This window comes from Plecotus auritus (assembly GCF_963455305.1).
Source record: "Plecotus auritus genome assembly, chromosome: 10".
Classification (NCBI taxonomy): Eukaryota; Metazoa; Chordata; class Mammalia; order Chiroptera; family Vespertilionidae; genus Plecotus; species Plecotus auritus.
Window position 1 is genome coordinate 7,836,207 of NC_137785.1, and position 15,391 is coordinate 7,851,597.

General features: G+C 42.7%; 1 protein-coding gene across 1 annotated transcript in view; it reads right to left on the bottom strand.

The window, feature by feature from the left end:
- The window catches only part of LOC308235336 (uncharacterized protein), a gene marked incomplete at its 5' end in the record, with an annotated part of 151,511 nt that extends 136,453 nt beyond the window's left edge, over window positions 1-15,058 (bottom strand). Inside the window, 3 exons of the mRNA XM_080644088.1 lie at window positions 6,219-8,131; window positions 13,870-13,996; window positions 14,873-15,058. Coding sequence (XP_080500214.1) covers window positions 6,225-8,131; window positions 13,870-13,996; window positions 14,873-15,058 — 2,220 coding nt within the window. The 3' untranslated portion in view covers window positions 6,219-6,224. The remainder of the gene's footprint in view (window positions 1-6,218; window positions 8,132-13,869; window positions 13,997-14,872) is intronic.
- Window positions 15,059-15,391: the final 333 nt, after the last annotated feature.

Genomic DNA, 15,391 nt, shown 5'->3' on the forward strand with positions numbered 1-15,391 from the left:
TCCCAGATTATTGTGAGAATTAAAAGAGAAAATGCTCAAAAAGTGATCTCTGGAACCCTGGCCCAGGCAAGTACCAAGTTTGTAACTTTTATTGATCCTCACAGTCCTAGCTAAGTCCCGTTATCAGCGTCATGTCACATTTAGCCAACTGAGATGCAGGGAGCTGTAGTGAGTCTCCTGGAGACTCCAGGTTGGAGGCCCAACACTGAGACCTTAGCGCCCACAGTACTGCCTCCCTGCAGGTGGGTCAGCGCGTTCAGAAAGGCCCCAGTTCTTTCTTAAAAGCCCTTAAAAACAAAGGTGCGTGTTGGCACTGGGGAAGTGAAGGGTTCCTGTCCTGAGAATGTTTTTTAAGGTTGCTCTTCTGAAGGTGGTGGAGAATGTTAGGAGTGCGGGTTAAAATTAAAAGTGTTGCAGAAACCGGTTTGGCTCAGTGGATAGAGCGTCGGCCTGCGGACTGAAGGGTCCCGGGTTCGATTCCGGTCAAGGGCATGTACCTTGGTTGCGGGCACATCTCCAGTGGGAGTTGTGCAGGAGGCAGCTGATCGATGTTTCTCTCTCATCGATGTTTCTAACTCTCTATCCCTCTCCCTTCCTCTCTGTAAAAAATCAATAAAATATATTTTTTTAAAAAATAAAAAATAATAAAATTAAAAGTGTTCACTGCATTGTGCATAGCATTTAAAAACTAAATAATTTCTAGCTGGTGTTGCTCAGTGGTTAAGCATTGGCATATGCACGAAGATGTCCCCCATTCGATTTCTCATCAGGGCACATGCCTGGGTTGCTGGGACCATTCCCAACAGCAGAGTGTAGGAGATAGCCCATTAATAATTCTCTCTCATTATTAATGATTCTATATCTCTCTCCCTCTCCCTTACTCTCTGAAATCAATAAGAAACATTTTTAAAATATCTGAAAATATATATTTTTAAAATGTAAAAATTATTAAAACACATTATACCAATACAAAAATTTATTTCCTAAATCAAAAAGGAACAAAATGAGTGAAATTCTAACATCCATATTTGTTATTCCATTGTCTTTTTGTTCAACAAAATTGCCAAAACTCATAAAACATTAAGCAGAACATACGATCAGAGGTTTTAACAAAGATGTAGACACAGGAAATATACATCTGAGAAAAGACTCACCATAAATTTCTAGAAAAACACAATCAAACTGAGGGAGTATGACGAACTTACAAAATAAAATGTTTAAATAAAGAATGATTGACCAAACAATATATTCTCTAGGATGTGAAGAATGTGAATCCCTCAAACACTGCTGGAAAAGTGCAAAAAAGTACAATCAGTTAAGGTTTATTTTATTTCGTTTTTTAAAACAATCTTTATTCATTATTGGCATACTATAGAGCTCGGCTATTGATTGAGTCACTCCATTCTCAGTGAGACATGCTCCTAGACACTGATGGTTTTTGTTTTTAAACTTATTTCCTTATTGATTTCAGGGAGGGAGAGGGAGAGTCAATAATTGATTGCACCTCCTGCACGCCCACTACTGGGGATTCAGCCCCCAACCCAGACAGGTGCCCTTGGCCGGTATCGAATCTGGGACCGTTTACTTCGCTGACTGACGCTCAATCCACTGATCCAAACCGGCTAGAAAAAGGTTTATTTTTTATTTTTAAAGAATAGTTTATTGCCCTAACCGGTTTTGCTCAGTGGATAGAGCGTCAGCCTGGGGACTGAAGGGTACCAGGTTCGATTCCAGTCAAGGGCATGTACTTTTGTTGCGGGCACATCCCCAGTATGGGGTGTGCAGGAGGCAGCTGATCGATGTTTCTCTCCCATCGATGTTTCTAACTCTCTATCCCTCTCCCTTCCATTCTTTGAAAAATCAATAAAATATATTTTTTTTTAAAAAAAAAAAAGACTATGGCCGAAACCAGTTTGGCTCAGTGGATAGAGCGTCGGCCTGCGAACTGAAGGGTCCCGGGTTCGATTCCGGTCAAGGGCATGTACCTTGGTTGCGGGCACATCCTCAGTGGGAGGTGTGCAGGAGGCAGCTGATCGATGTTTCTCTCTCATCGATGTTTCTAGCTCTCTATCCCTCTCCCTTCCTCTCTGTGAAATATCAATAAAATATATTTTAAAAAAAAAGACTATGTACCTTCGTTGCGGGCACATCCCCAATAGGAGGTGTGCAGGAGGCAGCTGATCAATGTTTCTCTCTCATCGAAGTTTCTCTCTATCCCTCTCTCTTCCTTTCTGTAAAAAAAAAAATCAATGAAATATATATTTTTTGTAAATAGAATAGTTTATAAATTTTTAGAGAGAAGTGAGAGGCAGAGAAACATTGATGGGGAAGTGCCATATTTTCAAGCGACTTCCTGCACACCCACTCCTGTGGATCTAGCCCACAACTCAGCACATATCCCCACCAGCATTCAAATCAACAACCCTGTGCTATATGAAATGACGGCCAAGCACTGAGCCACACCGGCCCTGGTGGTATATTCCATTTAGATCACAATTTGCTAATCTCGGTAAATTTAAACATTCATCTACCCAAAAACTCAGATCATGCACTTAATTTTTGACAAAGGTAAATACCACTTATATACATACAAGGAATGATACAGAAATGTTTGTACAGCTTAGTTAGAAATAACCAAATATTTGCCGAAACCGGTTTGGCTCAGTGGTAGAGCGTCGGCCTGCGGACTGAAGGGTCCCGGGTTCGATTCCGGTCAAGGGCATGTGCCTTGGTTGCGGGCATGTCCCCAGTGGAGGGTGTGCGGGAGGCAGCTGATCGATGTTTCTCTCTCATCAATGTTTCTATCCCTCTCCCTTCCTCTCTGTGAAAAATCAATAAAATATATTTAAAAAAAAAAAAAAAGAAATAACCAAATATTTATCAAAATGGACAAACTGTTGGTGATATACCAATGATAAGAATATCTATCTGAAAAAAAAGATGAGTTACTAGTGTAACTTTAATAAATCTCCAAGTATTTATGAAACAAATTAAAGCAGAAAAATACTGCCGAAACCGGTTTGGCTCAGTGGATAGAGCGTCAGCCTGCGGACTGAAAGGTCCCGGGTTCGATTCCGGTCAAGAGTATGTACCTTGGTTGCGGGCACATCCCCAGTAGAAGGTGTGCAGGAGGCAGCTGATCGATGTTTCTCTCTCATCGATGTTTCTAACTCTCTATCTCTCTCCCCTCCTCTCTGTAAAAATACAATAAAATATGTTTTAAAAATGAATAAATAAATAAATAATAAAATATATTTTTAAAAAAAAAGCTGAAAAATACTTAGAAAAGAAAAAGTTCTCTATGAAAATGGAATGTAAATCCATGGGAACTAGGAAAGCTGTGAAGAACAGAGAGAGGTTAAAAGAGGTCATGAAGCAATTACACAGACAGCTATGGTCAGCATTATGACTGTAATGATGGTTTCAGTTTCATGCACATGTCAAGATTTATGAAACACTCTATTTAAGACATGTAATTTACTCATTACAGCTGTTAACAATGGTCCAAGATAAAACAAATGTAAGTTCACCTATTCTGGAAGAACAGGTTTGGCAACTCTGTATTCAATCCCCATACTTATTCCCTCTGGGTGAGAGTCTCATCTCAGTGAGAGAAAATGTAACAAACAATGAAGAACTTACACCCAAACCCACAAAAGCCACATCCCTAGACTAAAGACAGCCTTCTCTCAATCTTTGTTCTGCTGCCAGCACACCAATGGCTCTGATGGGAACTTCTGAGAAGCTACAGGAGACACAAAATTTCCTGACTATAATCATTGACAATGACTGCTCCACAGAAGATAAACATCCCTGGAGTCCCTCAGGTCTGTGTAAACACCGCTCCTTTTGTCTCTGATTCAAAATAAATCCTGGAGGAGAAACCAAGATGGCGGCATAGGTCAACACCTATACTTCTGCCTCGCACAACAATTTCAAAACTGCAACTGGAAGACAGAGCGGACATCATCCAGAATCACCGGAAAGCTGGCTGAGTCGAAGTTCTACAACTAGAAGGAAAGATAAAAGAACACTGAGACCCAGAGGAGCTGTGGAGGACAGAGGTGCGGAGAACCGCGTCTGTGGAAAGGGCGGGAGGCTGAATACTGGGATGGCTTACTCGCTGAGTGCGGAGAGGGAGGGCAGCAAGCGCGGGGCTAGCTGTCTCCTTCGGGAGGGAATCAAAACCTCCCAACTGCACTGAAATCCAGTTCTGGATGAGACTTTTGGGAACCCAGACTCATTCGAGGAGAAACTGGACTGTCTGGCAAGCGGGCGAAACTCGAGGGCAGCCTTCTCTCACAGGTGCGTGCACCATTGCCTGGGGACACTGAGACACAGGGGCCTCGTAGGGCAGGGCTGACAGGAAACCAAGGCTGTCTGCTCTACCCTGAGACTCCGCCCCATCCAAGCTGAGCACAGAAGCTCTCCCAGCGGAGACACAGCTGATCCTCACAGCCAACTGTCCTGGAGGTCAACCCCCGCAGTGATACTAACAACAATCTAGGCTTAACTACAACAAGACTGCACACACAGCCCACAAAGGGGCACACCAAGAGTGTCCACCTCAGGTAACTGGGGAGGCTGAGCCACTGGGCCCTATAGGACACCTAGCACACAAAGCCACTCCATCAACTCAGGGAAGCAGCCAAAATGCGGAAACAAAGAGGCAGGTCACAAATGAAGGAAAAGGAGGAAAGTAAACGACTGGATATAGAGTTCAAAACCACGGTTATAAGGTTTTTCAAGAATTTCCTAGAAAGGGCTGATAAATTTAACGAGACCCTCCAGGATATGAAAAAGGATCAACTAGAAATTAAGCATACACTAACTGAAATAAAAAATTTTATACAGAGACCTAAAAGCAGACTAGAGGATTGCAAGAACCAAGTCAAAGATTTGGAATACGAAGAAGCAAAAAACACTCAACCGGAAAAGCATAAAGAAAAAAGAATCCAAAAATATGAAGATAGTGTAAGGAGCCTCTGGGACAACTTCAAGCGTACCAATACCAGAATTATGGTGTGCCAGAAGAAGAGAGAGAGCAAGATACTGAAAACCTATTGAAGAAATAATGACCGAAAACTTACCCCACATGGTAAAAGAAATAGACTTACAAGTCCAGGAAGCGTACATAACCCCAAACAAAAGGAATCCAAAGAGGACCACACCAAGACACATCATAATTAAAATGCCAAGAGCAAAAGACAAAGAGAGAATATTAAAAGCAGCAAGAGAAAAACAGTTAGTTACCTACAAGGGAGCACCCATACGACTGTAGCTGATTTCTCAACAGAAACTATGCAGGCCAGACGGGAGTGGCAAGAAATATTCAAAGTGATGAATAGCAAGAACCTACAACCAAGATTACTCTACCCAGCAAAGCTATGATTCAGAATGGAAGGTCAGATAAAGAGCTTCAAAGATAAGAAAAAGCTAAAGGAGTCCATCATTACCAAACCAGTATTATATGAAATGCTGAAAGGTATTCTTAAAGAAGAGGAAGAAGAAGAAAAAAGTAAAGATAAAAATTATGAACAACAAATACATACCTATCAACAAGTTAATCTAAAAATCAAGTGAATAAAAAAATCTGATGAACAGAATAAACTGGTGAATATAATAGAATCAGGGGCATAGAAAGGTCTCCCATTGAAGACTTAGGCACTCAATAAATTCATCACTGGCTTGTAGGGCAATCTTGTCCCTGAAAATGGTAGTCCCTCAGCAACATTATGTTTCCTGGCGCCAACAGGGATGAGTCCTATGTAACAACGCATGACAGGGAAACAAGGAAAAACTAAGAGCTCTGGTATTCCTAATTTTCTTCAACAAATTAGACAACAGAGTTTGCTTCCCTGGTCAAGCGAGGATGGTGATTGATGCCATCTGTAGGGACCTGATAGGTGGTTCAGGTGAAATACCTTCAGCAACAGAAATATGCAGTGACATAGACCTGGTAGGACATCTCTGTATGTTAGAAAGTCCAACATAATTACATAGTGTTCCAACATAAAAACACACAAACACAACAGCAAAAACACTTATGGGAACTTTACCTAATATAGGTGATTAAATATATGAGATACAACTCAGAAAAATGAGGATTCACAAATATTCTTGTACTACTGTTAAGTCCAAACTAAGAAACTACATTTCCTACACATCTAAGAAATTTCTCATATTTGGACTCTCATGCGGACAGCAAATTTAGTTACCTCACATTAATTGCACTCATAATGGCTTTCTTCAGTGTGAACTCCCTTGTGATATTGAAAAGCACTGCTACTTTTAAAAGATTTTCCACATCCACTGCAATTATAAGGCTTTTCTCCCGTGTGAACTCTCTGGTGATAACGAAGGCCACTACTCTGGGTAAAAGATTTCCCACATTCACTGCATTTATAAGGCTTTTCTCCCGTATGAACTCTCTGATGTTCATGAAGGATGGTCTTAGACGTAAAAGATTTTCCACATTCACTGCACTGATAAGGCTTTTCTCCTGTGTGAACTCTCTGATGATATTGGAGACCACAGCTACTTTGAAAAGATTTCCCACATTCACTGCAATTATAAGGCTTTTCTCCTGTATGAAGTCTGTGATGATAACGAAGGGCAATGCTCCGGTTAAAAGACTTCCCACATTGACTGCACTTATAAGGCTTTTCTCCCATATGAACACTCAGATGTTGATTGAGGATGGTTTTAGCACTAAAAAATTTTCCACATTCACTGCATTGATAAGGCTTTTCTCCAGTGTGAACTCTCCCATGATATTGGAGACCTTTGCTACTTTTAAAAGATTTCCCACATTCACTGCATTTATAACGCTTTTCTCCAGTGTGAATTCTCTGATGACGATGAAGGTCACTGCTAGTAGTAAAAGATTTCTCACACTCACTGCATTGATAAGGCTTTTCTCCCGTATGAAGTCTCTGATGATATTGGAGACCACTGCTACATGTAAAAGATTTTCCACATTCACTGCATGTATAAGGCTTTTCTCCAGTGTGAACTCTCTGATGATATTGGAGAGCATTGCTCCCTGTAAAAGATTTTCCACATTCACTGCATTTATAAGGCTTTTCACCCGTATGAACTCTCTGATGATGATGAAGGTTGGTCTTAGCGGTAAAATATTTTCCACATTCACTGCATTGATAAGGCTTTTCTCCAGTGTGAATTCTCTGATGATACTGGAGAGCATTTCTCCCTGTAAAATATTTTCCACATTCACTGCATTGATAAGGCTTTTCTCCAGTGTGTACTCTCTGATGATATTGGAGACCATTGCTACTTGTAAAATATTTTCCACATTCACTACATCTATAAGGCTTTTCTCCAGTGTGAATTATCTGATGATATCGGAGACTATTGTTACGAGAAAAAGATTTCCCACATTCACTGCATTTATAAGGCTTTTCTCCTGTATGAAATCTCTGATGACAATGAAGATCACCGATCCTGGTAAAATATTTCCCACATTCACTGCAGTGATAAGGCCTTTCTCCAGTGTGACCTCGCTGTTGATAATGAAAGCTAGATAATTTGGTAAAATATTTTCCACATTCAGAGCTCACAAAACACTGACTTCCAACATGGACACCCTTTTCCTGAATAAACATGTGGGTGCAAGTAATGTCTTCCTTACATTCTTTCCTGGTGTAATCATTTTTTCTCCTTTGTAACATCATCCCACACGTCGCAATAGCATTTGGAATGTCCCAGGTGTGAGTAGCTTTTAGATGGAGATGTCCTGATCCAGTAAGCACAGCCTGCCCAACCTCCCCGCATGTGATATGATTCTGGGACACATTGAAATGGCAGCTGTTTGCAAGTGAGATCCCATTCACACCTGTATTGAAAGTCTTCTCTCTCACATGCTGTTGCTGAAATTTTAAACAGAAGTAAAATCGTTTTGCACATACGCCACACCTCAACAGTATCTGTCCGTGTTGTGTTCCCTGCCCCTCCATCACATGGAAAATGTTTCCCAAGACCAGCTCACAACTCGCACAGGGGTGGCTCTTCTGGGAAGACAAGGCTACCTTGGGATTCCTTGCCTGTGACACTCTTACAGAAACACTCTGTTCAGTCGGGGCCTCCACATTCTCTTCTCCACAGCAGCAACCTGAACAAAAATAAATGTAGGTAAAGTGCATATTGACCTGATAATAACAGAATGTGTACACCACAAATGTTTATCTTTCATGACTGGACATGATTCCATACAATGATTTACAAGAGAAGTAAGTCAGACTTTCAGGTAATGGCTGTTATATATACCATGGCCCAAAAGGACCCTGGATGATGAAAATCTCACCAAGGGAGGACAGAAGCATAGGCTGGGACAAAAAGGAGAGGCAGGGTCTACTCATTATTACTCCACAAAGGGCTTCCTTTAGGACCTTTCATGCTGGCGATGTGAGTCTGTGTAGAATAATTCCAATGTGTTCAAACCCATAAACTAACAATCATATTTGAGCACGTCATGTTCAGTGTCAATATAACACGTGTGCACTCCAAGGCTCTGTAGGCATGAAACATCATTGGAGTGCAGTAAAGCGAGATGTGTGAAAGAGGTAGAGGTGCAAAGTTTAAACAGGAAAAGGTTATCCATGGGCTGGGAATCTGTGTAGAATGATCACTATTAAAACTGAGTCATACGCAAAGTGTCAACATTAAGCAAGAAGAAATAGAATTGGGTGAGGAGGGGGCAATGGTAACAAAATGTTGTTGAAAAAAATGGGTTCCTAGTTATGAATGAAAAAAGCCCAGGCGTGAAAACCACCCCACAGCCCTTCACCAAGGCAAGACTGCCTCTGGGTCTACCCCGTCATTAATGAAGTCATGTTTCTTCTGTGATGCAGAAATGATTCTGCCTCTTAAATCCCAGTTGAGCCACTGCATGGGATAAATGATGCCAATCTTAAAAAGAGGGATGGTCAGCACTGTGGTAGAACAACAAAGCACAAATGAGATCACAGACAAAAGACCCATGAGAGTGACATCAGTAAGATGGCTGAATCAGAGAGAGAGAATCTTTCCCCATCCCAGAGTAAGTAGACGACTATCCGTGAAAAAAAATCCCACAGGAAATGGGAATAAGAGTACCATGAAGACAAACAGTAATACAGAATACCAAAAAAGGACAACTGCATAGAAAGGATGACAGGAAACTGGGTGAGCAAACACATTTGAAGATACCTAAGGACAAAAACAAGGGTTAATAATAACTAACAAAGTAAGTAAGTAGATAGATAGATAGATAGATAGATAGATATAGATAAAGCAAGGGTCCACCTTGGTGGTTTGCTCAGTGGAAAGAGGGTCAGTCTGCGGATGAAAGGTCCTAGGTTCCATTCCAGTCAAGGGCACATGCCCAGTTTGTTGTGGGCTCAGTCCCCAGTAGGGGCATGCAGGGGCAGCTCATCCGTGATACTCTCTCATCATCAAGGTGTCCCTCAATCTCTCCACGCTCCCTCTCATAAATCAATAAAAATGTATTTTAAAAACGGGGTCAGCCCTAGCTGGTTTGGCTCAGTGGATAGAGCATCGGCTTGTGGACTTAAGGGTCCAAGGTACGATTCTGGACAGTGAGGCACAGACCGAGTTGCGGGATCGGTCCCTGCTAGGAGGCATGCAAGAGGCAGCCAATCAATGATTCTCTCTCATCATTGATGTTTCTATCTCTCTCTCGCTCTCCCTTAATCTCTGAAATCAATAAAAATATATTTTAAATAAAAATAACAAGAAAAACTAAGGGTCAACGTTACCACTATCAGCCACTGAGCTTCTGTTCTCATTGATCCTAGTGGCCTGTTCTCCAAAAAACCTAAGATTTTTGTTTTTAAAAATCACACAATGCCCTGGCAAGTGTGGCTCAGTTGGTTGGAGCATCATCCTGTGTATCGAAGCGTCAAGGGTTCAATTCCCAGTTAGGGCACATATCAGAATGTGGGTTTCATATCCGGTTTGCAAGTGTGCAGATGGCAGCCGATTGATATCTCTCCCTCATCTCCCCCAACCCTGCATTTCCCCTCCTCTCTATGTAAAAGGAATAATAAATAAATATATAAGAATTTCAGGGTAGCCAAAAACAAAGGGGATCTCAAAAAGTCTAGAGGCAAAGTAAATAACAAGACAACCTACCAAAGCTTATGTATAACATTCAGAAAATGTAATTCTAGGGTGAAATTTTATAGACATAAATGCCTCCATTGTCACAAAGATCTCAAAGAACCGAACATGGCACCTCAGGAAACTGGAAACACAACAGGAAAGTAAGCCCAAAGGTTTCAAAGGAAAGAAATCATAAATATTAGAACAAACATGAATAAAAGGGAGACAAGTAAAAAGAAAGGAATACCTAAAAGGTATATTTAAGAAAAAAAGATATAAAAATGTTGAAGCCTTTAGCTACACTAAAGCAAAAACGAACTAACAAACAAAAACCAAGCCTCAAATAAGTAAAAAACGAAATGAAAGATAAGACATTACACCTGTCACTAGGATCCACAATGCATCATAAGAGATGGTGATGTTACCAGATGACAGGACCCTCCATAGAGAAATTTGTTAAGATCCCACTATGAACTCCTCAAATTTATAAACAAATTCAGAGCCCTGTCCAGGTGGCTCAGTTGTTGAATGTGTGGTCCCGATGCACCAAGGTTGTGGGTCTGATCCCCCATCAGGGCACATGCAGGGGACAACCAATGAATGCACAGATGGGTAGAACAGCACATCAATGCTTCACTCTCTTTCTTTCTCTGTCTCCCTTCCTGTCTCTAAAATCAATAAAGAAATACTGCTCCGGCCGAAACCGGTTTGGCTCAGTGGACAGAGCGTCAGCGTGCGGAATGAGGGATCATGGTTCGATTACAGTCAGGGGTACGTGCCTTGGTTGCGGGCACATCCCCAGTGGGAGGTGTTCAGGAGGCAACTGATCGATGTTTCTCTCTCATCGATGTTTCTGACTCTCTATCCCTCTCCCTTCCTCTCTGCAGGAGATCAATAAAATATATTAAAAAAGAAATACTGCCCTGTATGTCTCACTGATTGAGCACTGACTCATGAACTAGGGCAGTGATCGACAAACTGCGGCACACAAGCCACATGCGGCTCTTTGGCCCCTTAAGTTTTGAGCAAAGGCCAGCATAGGGGTACCCTAATTAAGTTAATAAAAATGTACCTACCTATATAGTTTAAGATTAAAAAATTTGGCTCTTGTCCTAACTGGTTTGGCACAGTGGATAGAGCATCGGCCTGCGGACTGAAGGGTCCCAGGTTCGATTCCGGTCAAGGGCATGTACCTTGGTTGCGTGCACATCCCCAGTAGGGGGCGTGCAAGAGACAGGTAATCGATGTTTCTCTCTCATTGATGTTTCTAACTCTCTATCCCTCTCCCTTCCTCTCTGTAAAAAATCAATAAAATATATTTTTTTTAAAAAATTTGGCTCTCAAAAGAAATTTCAATCGTAGTATTATTGATTTTTGGCTCTGATGACAAATGATTTTGCCGAACAGTAAACTAGGAGGTCACAATGGGATTCCTTGTTAGGACACCTGTACGGTTGCGAGCTCAATCACCAGTGAGGGTCATGTAGGAGGCAGCTGATGGATGATTCTCTCTCATCATTGATGTTTTTAACTCTCTCTCCTCTTCCTCTCAGAAATAAAAAATACATATATTTAAATAAATAAATAAATATCCCTCACCACTGTGCTTCACTCATGAGAGTGCTGGCTTGTGCACTGGAGGGCTAGGTTTCTGTTGCCAGTCAAAGGTAGGTACCTGGGTTGCAGGTCTGATCACCACTCTCAGTAGAGGCACATGTGGGAGGCAACCAATCAATGTTTCTCTCTCTCTCTCTCTCTCTCTCTCTCTCTGTCTCTCTAAAAGAACAATAAATGGAAAACATATTCTCACTATTCAGGTGAAGATAAGAGAAAAATAAAAAATTAAATTAAGAAAAATGACAAGATGCAAAATAAGCAAACAAACAACAGTTCCATTTCTACACACTAATAATAAATTCTTTGATAGAAAAATGAAAAATGCAATCAAATTTACAATAGCATCCAACACAATAAAATCCGCAGGAATAAATTCAGCCAAAATGTGAAACATCTGTACAGTGAGTACTATAAGACAGTGATGAAAGGAATGGAAGAAAACACAAATCAGTTGAAAGACAACCTGTCTCCATGGATCTGAAAATGAAATATGGTGGAGACAGCTATAGCACACAAGGCAAACTACAGATTAAATGCAATGGGAATAACTCCAACGGTATTATACAAAAAATGAATAAAAATCTGGAAATGGAATCAAAAGACCTCCATTAACAAAAGCAATCCTGAGCGAGGACAAAACTGGTGGCATCAAACTTCCTGACTTCAATTTATTACAAGGAGAAAGCAAGCAAAGAGTGTGTTGCTGGAGAAACACAGACACATATACAAACAGAACAGAACAGAAGAGAAAACATAGAAATAAATCCAGGCACATCCTTTTAAGTGATCTTTGACAAAGATGCAAGCCACAGAAGAGAGGAAAGATAATTTCTTCAAGATCTGATTTCACATGTAAAACAACAAACCTGGACACCACTAATGAAATCTAACTCAACCGCCCTGACTAGTTTGGCTCAGTTAATAGAGCCTCTGCCTGTGGACTGAAGGGTCCCGGGGTCGATTCCACTCAAGGGCATGTATCTTAATGCAGGCATACTCCCAGTGGGAGGTGTGCAGGAGGCAGCTGATCAATGTTTCTTTCTCATCGATGTTTCTAACTCTCCCTCTCCCTTCCTCTCTGTAAAAAAATCAATAAAATATTTTTAAAAATGTACCTCAACCTGCAGGACAGAATTAAATAAGTGCTAAAACTTAAAACTCCTCAGGACAACTGAGAGAAAAAGTTTTGGAGATTTGTTTTAGACAGGAGTTTCTGAATATGACACCAACTACCACACAAAACAGAAAAAATAAACAGTCCACACTGCAACAAATAAAGAAAAATAGCGTCTTCACAGCCAACAGCAATAAACAAAATGAAATGAAAGGGCAATCTAGAGAACGGAAGAAAATACTTGCAAACCAAGGGAAGGAATCCCTTGGAGATATTGTGGTACGGTTCTGATCAGCAGAATAAAAAGAATATTGCGATATAGACAGAAATTCACACAAATAGTTGGAGTTCCCTGGGTATAATGAAGGCTAATAACAATGCAATGCCTCTGCCTCAAAAGCAAAGTCTATATAACTTCATTAACAATATTTACTTGCTAAGCACTAGGAACAAGCATCTGAGCTTGCTAGAAACCTGGTGGCACTAGACCTGCTGAATGCTGAGTTCCCAAAAACATGGACTTTGTAGAAAAGCAGGTGTGGGGGAGCAATATCTGCAAAGTACTTTAAGCACATGCAACAATATGTGTTCCTGTATGTCGTAATCAATTAATATATAAAATATACAAGGTATTCAAAAGACTATTTAACCAAAAAATAACAGTTAACAAACAGGATAAGGATGTAGAGACAATTTTACAAAAATATATACACATGACCAACAGGAATATAGAAAATGCTTTCCTCACTGATCAAGATGGAATCCCTCAGGCTTCCTGCAACACTACCAACCACAAGTCCTTCCCTGTGAATGTAGTACAGAGGGGAGAATTGGGACTTCAGGAAAGAAGGGAGCAGTGGAAAAAGACCAACCCTCCCCAGGACAGCAACTACCCAGGAAACTGGAAAATCAAGCAGAACCACAGTCTACATGGGAGGACAGAGCACACCCTGGGAGATGGGGCCTGGGAAATCCCAAAGCCAAGTCCAGGTCACTGGTGAGAGTGAGGGTCTTACCCAGCAAGGATAGAAGTTCAAAGTTCTCCAGCATCACATTCAGGTACAGCTGTCTCTGACCCTCATCAAGGAGGCTCCATTCCTCCCTGGAGAAGTACAGGGCAATGTCCTCAAAGGTCACGCCAACCTGTCAGAATGGAGACAACTGAAACCAGAGCTGTCTCTCTGAGAACCCCCACTCCTACTCCTTACACACCTTCCCACCCTCAACCTCCTCCAGGGCACCTGGTTAGTGTGGACACCAGGCCCTAATGCCAGTGCAGGCTGCTCTCTCATCACAGTCCCATTACTCACTGGGATTGCCCTCAGCAGAGCAGCTGGGTTGGGTGGGAAGGGTTGGGGGAGGGGATGGGAGAGAGCAATGCCATTGAAGGTCTGGGCGATGCCTGCAGGGCCCCAGCCTTCCTGCCAAGCAATACCACTGCAGTCTCCTAGATCATGCCGCCAAGACAAAGCCAAGCCTGGGTTTATGCTTCGCCTTTAAGTCCCACACCAGGTCCCGGGGACCATCAGCTCACACTTCCTCCAGATGTGCACACCACTGGGTAATGTTTATCTCCTTCCCATCTTCAGACCCAGGTTCACTCCCTCAGCTCTGCCCCCTTCCTGCTCCAATGCCACTGGATCTCGCTGGACTCACCCATGAACTTGGCACATGGCATGTAGAAAAGCTTGTCTTCCAGCCGAGTCCAGGACCACCCCAGGCCCCTGATGGACCCCACAGCCGGGAAAGCCCCAATGAGTCTGTGACGTCCTCCCTGCAGCCTCTGATCTTTCCGCCAATCCTCACAGCCCACACCCTCAGGGGAACCTCAGATGCAAGTCACCCCTGTCCTCTCTGCCCTGCACCTGCTGTGTCCTCAGAAGCCACAACACTCCTCTCTCCCCTCCGCCTTCCTCACGGTCCTCCATGCGGACTGAACTGGCTGATCTTACAGGCACCCTCCCCCAGCTGTGGTGTCTGTGAAAGGAGGCGGTGAGGGCCTGGGGGACTGGAACTTACCTCAGCGAAGCTCCTCAGCGCAGGCGCCGCCATTGCACTCTGTGGGCTGAGCGGGGCGGGAGCGGCTGCAGGAGAAGCCGCCGCAGGAATGGCGGTCGCTGTTTCGGCCCTGGCGTGGGTCCCAGTGGGGACTCCGAGCTTCAGTCCCACGTGTGAGCTGGGAGCACCACAGGAGGCTCCCGCCATTGGCTGTGCGGCGGGAAAACTACTCACCAGCCTTCTGCACAGCACGTTGTGACCAGATAATCCTGACCGCCTGAGACAAAAACCTGAGAACACAAAGCTCACCAGGAGGGCTATTGTCCCTCCCCACGGAAGTGACCAAACGGAAATGCCGTTTCTGAGTCTCCATTGGCTCAGCCTTGTGGCATTTTTTGCTTGGCCTTGTGGGTAATGTAGTTTCTTGCTCCAACACCAGGGTCCCGTATTTCTCAGTTGACTCCAGGACTGGATTTAGGGTCAAATAGCCCAAGAACACACCAATATACAAAGTGCCCTCTAGCGCCTTCAGGGGAGGTG